The sequence below is a fragment of the Amphiura filiformis genome, chromosome 18 (assembly GCF_039555335.1).
Source record: "Amphiura filiformis chromosome 18, Afil_fr2py, whole genome shotgun sequence".
In the NCBI taxonomy this organism is placed as follows: domain Eukaryota; kingdom Metazoa; phylum Echinodermata; class Ophiuroidea; order Amphilepidida; family Amphiuridae; genus Amphiura; species Amphiura filiformis.
Window position 1 is genome coordinate 37,661,925 of NC_092645.1, and position 12,277 is coordinate 37,674,201.

General features: G+C 36.6%; 1 protein-coding gene across 2 annotated transcripts in view; it reads left to right on the forward strand.

Annotated features, from left to right (window-relative positions):
* LOC140138660 (transient receptor potential cation channel subfamily A member 1-like) overlaps positions 1-12,277 on the forward strand; it is a 72,482-nt gene that overhangs the window by 31,523 nt on the left and 28,682 nt on the right. For both annotated transcript variants that reach the window (XM_072160400.1, XM_072160401.1), the window contains exons 7-10: positions 1,539-1,672; positions 2,724-2,772; positions 4,413-4,613; positions 5,846-6,015. In XM_072160400.1, the coding sequence (XP_072016501.1) occupies positions 1,539-1,672; positions 2,724-2,772; positions 4,413-4,613; positions 5,846-6,015 (554 nt within the window). The remainder of the gene's footprint in view (positions 1-1,538; positions 1,673-2,723; positions 2,773-4,412; positions 4,614-5,845; positions 6,016-12,277) is intronic.

The following is a 12,277-nucleotide window of genomic DNA, read 5'->3' on the forward strand; positions in this document are numbered from 1 at the left end:
CTAAATATAAGAAAACGTTTAGGTTAAGATCAGGTGAACAATACATCGAATGAGCACGAAACTTCACATTTATGTTCAGAAAGGTGTCTTCTTAACATGATTTGAAAGGAATATACAAATTCCAAAGGGAAGCTGGTGATTTAATTTGTAACTCGAGATCTACTTGTTCAATTTTTTAACCTTTTTACAGAGGGTATGATAGAGGTATTACTGGCAACTCTGCCAAATTACAGCTCAGTAGGCCACGTTTTTCACCTGATCTTACTGATTTGAATATTTGGTGCCATTCTTGAGCAGTGCTAAACTCAGCCACTGGCAATTAAGCGCACTGTGGCGATGGACCAATTTTGACTCGCACTTACAGAAAAACAAAATAAGTTATGTTGCTGTAATTTGCAAGATAGTTACAAAATATAATTGGCAGTAACTTCCCAAATTTTACAGAAAAATATTGAAAAATAAAAGAATGAGATCAATTTAGAAATGTATGTGCAAGCAGTGCACAGTTGAGCTCCCTGCATGTCTATGGGAGTGTTCTAATCAAGTTGATGGTTCATTGGTCATCCCTACTTATAGTTGATAAGTACTTTAGATATTTTAACCACCCGCCTGAAAAGTTACTCGTCATTGGCGTGCACTCGGATATTAAGGTACAGCCCGTGACGTGTCGTAGTAATTTTACTGTTCCGGGTTCTTCAACAAGACTAGTTTAATACTATATATCATTAATTATTTGTAAAAAAGCGCGAGTTTTTCTTTAAATAAAGATTTACCGTGAAATGCACGCCCAATGCGTCAGAGCTTAATGCTGCATTTGTGTTCCGAAGTTAATCAGAAACATGATACGTACAATAGTGGTCGCAAATGTACTTTCCAATCAGCAAAGATACTCACCTGTAACTAAGATGACCTACTTGTACTTGAACTCATTCATAGAATAACGGTAATGGGCGGTAACAATTAATCAACCCATATATCATGTAATAAGTGCATTAATAATAATTATTACGAACACGAGTGAGTCATAATGACCACACTACAAGATCATATAACCACATCATCATAAGGTAATAATACAAGAGACACTGAGTGTGTACTTTTTTAGGCGACGATTTTTATCATGAAAGACAGAAATAAAAACACTGGTTCGCGTCTAAAATTCTGACAACTAGATAGAAAATGTCGTACTGCGCAGGTCGGCAACCAATCACGACGCACCTTTGCCCTGACGTCAGATGCGATTTAGTCTTTTTATCTCTGTCTTTCATTATAAGGATACGCCAGATTTTATACCGGAATTTCAATTTTTATTTGGATACACTGTTTCCACGACAATTGTAATTGATAAGTAATTTGCACGGAATTAAACGACACATAATTATGTAGGATGTTATCTACTTTGGAATACTAATGAATAATTCATTGGCTTCATTGCCTGTTATATGCAATATCTACCTAGCTCCTATTTCATTATTTATGTTAATAATAGCATTTATAGATCACTAGTTCATCATAGCACTAAATATGGTTTTATTTAGGATGACGATTCCACTCCGCTCCACCTGGCGTGTTCCCAGGGAGCGCTGGGCATGGTTAAACTTCTCATTAAAGCCGATAAAGGATTACGGACTCTGAGCATGCGTGATGTAGAACAAATGACGCCATTGCATAAGTAAGTACGGTATCAAAACAACATTCTGAGAATACGGTAACGTATTCTCAAAAATACTTAATTATTTAGTATAATCATTATATTACCGGTAATAGGGAAATGTACACCGTACAAAATATTAGGAATGTAAGGGCTCTTTACCTGATTCTTGTGTCAGTAGAAAGCAGAATAATTACTCCAGACAATGGATAAAAGCATGTAAATCCAAAGATATTATGATTTGCATAAACTAGAAAAAATCCTAGTTGGTCTCCTTTGCCCCATACTTAGCATGGTGTGTGGACAATGCCTTTAGAATTTCCATTGTGTACATTGGCCCAGGTGAATGTGGCATGCTGCCACTTGAAGACAAAATCTCACAGAAAACAATCCTCATTTGGCCGAAATCATGCTACACACCATCAATGAAAAAAAAATTGTCACGTATTTTTGAGATACAACATATACCCCCTTTTCATTGTGGATGTGTAACTAACTTCATAGTGTGACACACAAAGTAGATATTTGATACTGTCAATGTACTTATACAGTAATTTGTACCTGGTAAATGAAGATTTGAATTTTTATACTGAATTGTTTTAAATGTCGACATAGCTAACAGAATGGTGCCCGGTAATTTGAGTGGAGTATGGTATCTACTGAAAGCTGGTTTACCGTTTACCGTTTACCTTGTGTATTATCGCAGATAATATTGTTATATACATGATCTAACACATACGTAAATACAATCAGTTGTGTTCCATTTTATTTTTTTTAATCTTTTGACAATGTATATGCATATATTTTAAACAAAATAAAACGAACGGAGACGGGAAACAGTTATAAATTTAGCAAAAATGCATCTTAACCAGGAAAAACCAAAAGAAACACGTAAATAGTAAAAGGTGTAACCTTTCATAGGAAATTCCTTTCTTTTTGTAAATAAAAAGATTTAAAGAAAAATGTGTTAGAATGTAAAAAATATTTATACTGATAATTGAAAACAAAAAACATACAATTAAAATCCCTTGAATAAGCATTCATTTTTTATTATTTTCCCATGTACCAAAAGAGCGGCCATGTTTGATCACATGCACGTGGTGGAGTTTCTTCTCGATATGGTAAGTATTATGATTTAAAAGATTTCCATTTGAAAAAAAAGCCTTCTGAAATTGTTTATGTTAAGGGAACTACCCAAAAGATCTTGCAAAATGAAAAAAGAAATAATTGTACTATACTTGTGAGAATTGAAATTGAGAAACAGCGGAAGCTAGTATTATCCAATAGATATGCACAGAAAGGGAGTTTCATACTTGATAGAAACGAATTATGAGGACAGAGTATTGTCAAATTATAGACACATAAGGGCAACATAATTAAAAGTTCGCAGGTAGGCCTACTTAGTTCACCCAAGATTTATATTACAAATTATTTTGTAACATTATTTTGGAACGGAACAATACAAATTAGACCAAGTGAATAAAATAAACGTATATATTTTGTTCGTCAACCACTTTCGATTTATTATTATTACTTAGTCTTACACACTTAAAACTACGGGGTCAAAAATGACCCAAACGGGGTCATTTTTGACCCCAGCATAGTTATCAACTAAACACCATACCACTAACGGGGTCATTTTGACCCCATTGGTCGGGGTCATTGCAATGACTACATATTTGGGTCAAATAGTAACCCCATTGGGGGCAAAATATTACCACATTTCGGGGTCAAATGAAATGACCCCTTCAAAAGGGTTGCCTTATTGGGTTACTTAATGACCTCATTTCGGGGTCAAATGAAATGACCCATTTGAAAGGGTTGTTTTATAGGGTTACTCAATAACCACATTTAGGGGTTGTTTGGATTTTTTTAGTAGGCCTATGGTCATGCTGGTCCCACCAGGACATAAACTTGTGTGTTTCTGCACAGAGAAAGCATTACATAAACAGCAAACTGCAAAATGCATCTGTGTATCACACTCACACACAGTCAGTCATCGCCTATGACAGTTCACGTATTATAAGCTTACATGATATAGGCCTAAGCTTATAACAACTGCAGCCAAGACACCAGCCACGACAGCATGAAATTGGAATGAATATGCGTGCATAGACAAGGGTCTATGCATCCTTGCAGTCTCACTTTTCAAATAACTTTTCATATTCCATCATGCAGACAAGCACACACGACAATCCGCTGAGCTGCACAATCAGAACAAATATGGCGCTGATGTGACCACGTGAGCCGATGCACACCGTGTGCAAATAGTTCCGAAATGCAAGTCATTATAAAGTTGACAAATTGGGTAACCGTTCGGTCAAAAAATTAGTTTTATTTATTAATCAACAAACATTAATTGCAGCTCATGTTTAAACTCATTTATGAATTGAGATTTTCAAAGCGGAAGATTGAAACTGATATCAATGCGCGACGGTATCGGCAAAATGACCACTAAGTTTTTGACCACGTTCGTCGTGGCTAAAATGACCTCGTGAATGTGGTCAAATTAAAACAGTACAACCCCCTTGAAGGGTCAAAACAACCCCAAACGTGATCAATTCAAAATGACCACGGAAAATATAACCCCGTAGTTTTTAGTGTGTAGGGGAAACGTGGGACCCTTTATTACAAGCCACGCCAAAAAGAAGCTTATCATCTTGTCACATTTGTTTTTGGATGTTTTATCTTCGCCGTAAATCCTTTGAATTATAAAACCAACAAAGAAGGTCTAACACGAACGCTATTTTGATATTTCCAGGGAGCTGAAATGGATGCCTTTGATAAACATTGCCGTACTCCTCTTTTGCTTGCAACATCCAGAGGCGCCTGGAGGACAGCATCATTCCTCATTCACAGAGGCGCTTCGCACACTTTTAAAGACGACCAAAGCCGGAATCTTATGCATCTGATGGTGCTGAGCGGAGGAAACATCAACATACTTGGAGTTGAAATATCTGAGGTAGTTTTCCATCTCGGGTTATTGTGGTTATGGCAATACTTCCCCCACTCATAAACACCTAATTAAATAAAGATAATTGCGTCAACCTAGCTCGAAAGGGAAAAACAGAGCAAATGGAAACTTTTTGTAAAAAGGCGCATTTTATGACGAACAATTGTCTTTATTATGTTTGTTGGATTGGAAGCAGAGGATGATTTAAGGAAGCCCCATCATGCACTGTAAAAGTGTTATCACTAGAGTTTTAACTGCCACTTTACTTTTCAAATCCCATTGAACTCTGTGCAAAAGATGTTGTTTTAGAATTGCCCGTGTGTCATTATTACTCAGTCGATTTCAGATCTAAAGTAATGTATGCATGAAGGATAATTCACACCGTCTGTAGATAACATAAAATGTGAAATCGACCAACCTTTTGAAGGAGTTTTTATTGTAAATATATCTGTCAAAATTCAAATTTCACCATGCACGTGTGTATGCAGTGGGCGGGCAGTGGTGTCATGTTCACTGGATTGGAAGTAGTAGACTAAGTTAAGTTATTGGAACAGGTTCATCGTGTTTGTTTTATTTGTCAAAACTAATTAAAGAAACTTACAAACAGAGGAAGAGGCTTACGCATCATACACTGGAACATGGAAACATTCAAACATTACAACTAGCGCACGAGATCAAATTAATGATGCTTAATCGTTATTCTTAATATATCAATATACAGGGGAAAGAAGAATAACGCATCGCACACTAGCACATTTAAACATGAATTTACAAATGGAAACATAACATGCATAGGCAGATATACCAGAGAAAAAACTCCCGACATACCTGCCTGTGCGGGGACTTGAACCCCAGACCTCTCGCTTGAAACTTACTTTTTTTGCCGACAGTTTCTTCAGTGAACCACTGACTTTTTAGAAGCTTGTTGTTGTTGTAATGATCCAACAGCTGATGACTAGCGGAAAGTTATGTCACTTCCGGTAGCGATGTTAGTCTTGCTAGCAGTCTCCAACAGTGGGTCAAGCTTGTTCCAAGGCAAAGACTAACATCACTATCGGAAGGGGCATAACTTCCCGCCAGTCATCACCTGTTGGATCATCACAACAATATCAAGCTTCGAAAAAGTCAGTGGTTCACTGACGAAACTGTCAGCAAGAAAGTAAGTTTCCTCGATACCTTAAAATACGCCCCTACACTACCCATTAATTATTTACCAAACATATCTCCTGTCATCTTTACAGAAAGGAGGAATTATCCATCTGATAAATGATACCGACAATCATGGCTGCACACCCATGCATTATGCTACCCGAGATGGGAACATCAAATCATTACAAGGCTTATTGGAATTAGGAGCAACGGTAAAGCTCAAGAACAAAGACAAACAATCTCCGCTACATTTTGCAGCGCGGTGAGTGATTAGTTTAATTAAATTCCTTGATCTATTAATTAATCATATGGGTTGAAATAGTAAACATAATTAAGCTAGTTAAGCACGTGCACAGGTTTTATTATTATTATTTTTAATAGTAATGATACACGCATTGCTTCCAGTGTATCAAGCCGCTTGATACTCATCATATTGCTATATTTTAATTTTAATTTAAGAAATAAATGGTAACAGTTTCCTTTACACGCAAATAATTGGTGAGGCGCACCCGATCCCATTATTTAAACGTTTTTACTGCCGAGGACACATTATGTATTAGATAAATGCTGACCTGTGAACTTTTGTGCCACGTAACAAACATTACATTTCTGGGATCCGTGGGGCCAGACGCATAATTTGACATGTTTGAAAGTTTTATTAGAATAAAATGAATTGTTGTCCCTATACGATCCTATGGGGTCATTTGGAGGTCTTTTTGACGGTCATGGTCTCCAAATATTGCTTGACAGACAACAGATTCAAATTCAGCATACTTGCCGCTATAGGAACGATTTCAAAAATATATAGAACCAGTCTAGTATTGATTTTTTAGACCTCCTCTTTCGCTTAGCTGATATGTAATGCGATGACTTTTCGGGTCATAGGTGACGTGTCATGTCAAAAAGAGACACTTTTGGGCAGGATCGTAAATGGAGAAATAGCCAAAAATCTGCCAGGGGGTGATGTTTTCACAATTCGGCTTTGTTGCGAATTTGTGATTTTATAAATGTAAAAAATATTGTCTGATAGTTTCAGACCAGAATAAAACTGGCATCATGCATTTTTTGGTACATTTTTCAAGGCAATTCCTACTCTCAACATTGTCAATAATATTTTTAAAGGCCTATATCTCTATTTCAAATTTTATAATACCATACCTTACGAATTCAATATCTTCCCTTAGGAATGTCCGGTTTCATTGGGCAAAATATATCTATATTTAAGATATGTAAAAACCTCAAAATTGATAACCTGCCCAAAAGTGTCTCCTTTTCACATGACACGTCGCATATAATCTAACTTGAACATCGCAGAGTAATGCAAGAATGTCGTTATGATAATGAAATACAAAGTAACTTGCTGTTCCTAATGGAGAAGTCATCCTGGCATAAGTAATGATTAATGAAACAGTATGATTAGAATTCGACATGCAGAGGGCATTAATGTTTCGTCCGAGACACTACTTCCGTTTTATGTTATTTACTGTCAACGTCGTAGATTTCCTCGTCCAATCTACACAATTGAATTGGTTTTTAATCAGGTTTCATATATGACGTGCGATTACAACCGTACTGGCAATTTAAAACACAGGTTAAGAAGGCGAAGTGAATAACAAAAACAAGTACTGACAGCTCTAATATTATATGTGACCGTACACCACGAATGAGCCGTAGAGTCCGCCCGGTCAACTTTGTTTGATTCCGTGTTTAGAAAATGTATATCATAAGCTTTAAAATAATATATCATTTTACTTTAAACGATATCCACAAGCGGGTTATGGTTTGTTGAATTTTGCTCCTTCAACAAAATGGAATACATTTTTCGCTACTATTATGTGTCTCTTTTCCCACATTGCTGGTAATAGAATATCAAACAGTCATGATTGGCGGTCATTTCAAATCATCCCCAAGTGAACGAGGTTCAGGAATGTCCTCTCATTGTTAATTGTTGGTTATACAAAATGCAATGCTTTGTAACCCATAACTTGAACAGGATTTAGCCAAAGCAAACAAATACTAGAGATATTTAAGAGTTATATAGATATAGGTAAAAGCTTATTATCCTCTTCAACAATAGGATTATCGATTGGTTTAAAATGTGTTTGACTAGCGCTATCAAAATGAGATACATGTAACACGAACTTGAGGTACCTATGAATACGACCTTCATGCACATCATACACTGTAACTTAGAATAAAACTTAGGACATTTATGGCTCATTCGTCGTGTACGGTCACATGCTTGTTTAATATTTTCAGGTAGGGTGGCTCTCAAGAAACATTTACCTCGAAATGCATATTTGCCACGGAGAGCCGATTGGAAAATTGCAACAATTTTGTAAAAAATTGCCTACAAATTCGTCAAAGAAATATTTGTTTTATTAGAGGAGGGGGGGGCTGGATCTGCACTAACTATAAGCATTTTGATATCGTTGTCTCGTGCTGACTATATACCTGATCATGTTAGTATGCTACATGTATACGTTATCCCACTGTAGCCCTGTAGGGGTCGAGAGGAGGGGAGGGTGTGTGTGGGGTATGTTGGTGGTTCAATTTTTTGCGTTTTTTTTTATTGTTAAGACTTCCATAGGGTAGTTGTGAATATCAACAGGAATAGCCCAAATAACCATGAAATACAAACTTTTCTTATTAATGGATATGTCATTCTGACACAAATAACGATTAATGAAACAAAATTATAGGAAATCGACATGTGGATGGCATTTAATGTTTCGTCTCAGACTGTGCTTCCGTTTTACGCTCGTATGTTAATAACCGGTACCACTTTTTACTTTATTAAAATACCCGAACACTTAGAAAAAACATACCGTCGCTGGTTGGGAAAAAATACGTAATTTCAAACGTCAATAACAAACCTCGTAAATTGTGGTCAAATTCTTTTTTGTATCTTCAACATGAAATAAACATCTCTTTTGATTGCAAACTATATTTGTGTATGTAAATGACCAAATAGCCAACAATTTCCTACACTTCAAAAATATTTTAAACAACACTTACATTTTTAAAACAACTTGGGCAGTTTAAATGCCAAGATTTAAAAAAAAAATTGTTTTGTAGTTTACATTTAGCACTTAAACAACCCGGGTGTTTTTGTATAACAATGTACATCCTGTTAATGTTGAACATTTGTTTTAAACTTTACGCAAAATGACAAAATCGTTACATTTTATCTAACCATTAAGCTGTTTAATCAAAGGCACTTAACTTAATGTACGCGTGACCCATGGGCGCCCCTAAACAAATTCCATCGAAATTACTAAAAATGTATAAATTGGGAGATTTTGAATTTTCCCTATTTTGGAAGTCTTTTCCGACGACAAATTGCTAGACAATCTGGACAGGCACAGGAAGACCAGCGTTCAAAATAGGGCCGGTCAGCCGGCCATTGGCCTGTTACTTTTTGGCCTGGCCGGTAACTTTTCTGCTTGGCATATATAGTTGCCGGCCCGGCTGGCCGGTAACTTTTTAAGGTCAAGCCCGGCTGGCCTGTAACTTTTTTAGGTATATTTCGAACACTGAGGAAGACCACCCGCTGTACCAAAGGTAATTTTTCCAGACTTCCTGTCTACAAACTGTTATGTCAGCACCCGTCTGGTCACGTGGTCATTAAGTGTCTTAATTTAAATAGTCTAAGAATATAAGTTTTCCATTTCACTCTGAAATTAAATGTGAGGTTTTTCCCTACCCAGTGACGATGTAATTTTAGCGCAAATTTACCGTAATAAGAAATGGCCAAACAAATGATATACCATACATTTTGTACGTTTATTGGCTCGGCATTTCAGACGCTTGTTGATTGTAGGTGACTCCACAAAAGTTGAATGCCCGAAAAATTGTGCATTAAAATATACATTAGACTATGCATCACCGTCAATGGTAGACGTGAATCGTCGTAATCAACAATTCCGTCCATTAATCAAACAATTTGCGCACTGTGGCGTTATACCTACCCATATCACCAATCACTATGTGTATTAATGAGCTCACTCTCATTGGTAAAGTTCGATAAATAACCTTCATTTAGCAACAAAAGCTCAAACATTGGCATTAGGTTGTGGAATCCTTTTGAACCCAAATATATCCAAAGATGATATATTAAACGTGTTTTGTGGGAACAGATATACAGTACTTTGGCGTTTGGTGTATAAATTCTTTCCGTTAAGAAATTGCCAGGAAACTTGCCCACTATATAACGTAATGGGTATGTACTGTGCATCGATATCTTTCTCAACAGAAACGTAAGTAGCAGCCGATTCATGATGTGTTGGATGCGCGCAGGAGATTCGGAACACTTCTTAGCTCCAAGAAATATCAAAACAGAAGCTACATGTAGGTTTGCCATGATCATACTATTAGACGGGCTGTTTTTAGCTTGCGCCATAATATTTTCATATTCCACGTGTTTTGCAAGTCATTGCAAATGTACGCTAGTGTTTATTGGTGCATAATTTGTGCGGTAACTGTGCCTCACTATAAACAGCAAGAGTTTCGGTGTACATACAAGTACTACTACTATCGTATTACATTTACTATTAACAGGCCATATGAGTGTAGAAACATTAGGTTTAACAAACTTTTTCTGTATCTTGTATCAGCATTTGATTCTAAATAATAAGTATGAAAATGATGATAAAATCGATGATTGTTTTACCGTTAAAACTCGTGGGATCAATGGTCAGTCTTCAGAAAAACTATGTTTAAAGTATTATTGATAGGCTTACAAGTAAGTCTTTATTAAGAATTGAAAAATATACTACCTTTATACCATATAAATGGCAACGCTCTCTTTTAAGATTTTCAATTCAATATATATTATTTTCAATCATGTTAATCAATAAATGTATCAAATATAAAAGTCGTCATCGGTATTTTTAGTTAATCACATCAACAATAGATGAACATTTAAGAACTAAAATAATATTACCTTTACACCATATAAATGGCAACCCTCTCATAAGATTTTTAATTCAATATATATTATCTTCAATCATGTCAAACAATAAATGTATTCAAATATAAAAGAAGTCGGCATCGGCATTTTGTAGTTTTCATTCATTCATATTCATATTTTATTATCAAAAGGTGACCCGAAGGTCAAATTACATGATAAATTTACAAAGATAAAAACAAACATTCAACAATATTTTTTTAAAGAATAACATCTATAAAACACATAAAATGGTATAAAATTTCATTTACAGAAACTAATATTGCACTTGTAAAATAGTATCATTAAATAATAATAAATAAAAAGAAAAGGAAAGAAACACATTGCATAATACACTTCAGAAAAGGGGGGTGATTGCACGGCCACCGTGCATGCAGGATACAATGAGCACATGAATAAAAAAGAAAAATTACATATTACTTGTTTAGCAGGTCCACAAAGTATGGTATGGGACTATTTTGGAAGCGAGAGGTTCGGAACCGCAGTTGGGTGAATTTATGCGCATTGCGAAGGTTGCGACCATGAGCACTCTGTCTAGATGGAGGAAGAAGATCTTTGGTACGGTCTGAGTCGGCAAGCCCTTCGGCTAACCTTCGACAATGATCTTCTCTTCTATCTGACAAGCGCTCAAGGTCGCAAGCTTGCACCGCCTCAGCATATGAGGTAAATCTCTGGCCTAAGATGATCCTGCATGCACGTCTTTGGAGTTGTTCAAGTGACTTTGTCTGATTTGTTGTTAACGAGGAGTGCCAGGTGACATCTGCGTACTCAAGAATAGGGCGCACATAACCTTTGTACACAGTAATTAGTTCTTCGTCATTGAAACCAAATTTTTTTAACAGTTTAAGCATATACAACTTCTGGTTGGACTTCTTTGTAATTTCATTAACATTTTTGTCCCATTTCAAGTCATTTCGAAGGTGAACCCCTAGTATCTTAGCCTCTGTTACATAGTTCAAGGGCTTACCGGCTATCTTAAGCTCAATAGGGGGCGGTGGTTCATTTTTGAAACAGACCTGGATGGCCTGACACTTGCTAGGGTTCAAGCTAAGCTTGTTTTTGTTTGTCCACTCAGTGAACTCGTCCAGTGTATCTTGAAGCTTGCTTGGTTGGGAATACGGACGATTTTCAGCAAGTGTCAGGTCATCCACATACTTCCAACAGTTGATGCTTGCATCTTTGGACTGGACTGCATCATTAATGATAACCTGGAAGCCAATTGGGCCGAGTTTAGTCCCCTGTGGGAGGGCTCCACTGAGAATTTTGAACTCGGAGAGTGTCTGGTTGTAGCGAACACATTGCATACGGTTGCTGACAAAGTCACACAACCAGGGAACGATGGATCTGCGGACTCCCAAGTGGATAAATTTCTCAATGAGGATGTTATGGTCTATCATATCGAACGCTTTGGAGAAGTCCGTCAGAACCACCGTTCCCACGTTGTTGACCCAGTCAGCACCTTGATGAAGAGTGTGGAGGAGGTTGATCAAGTAGTGGGAAGTCGAGATACCCTTGATGTTACCAAACTGTTGGGGGTCAATTTTGTCTTCGATGT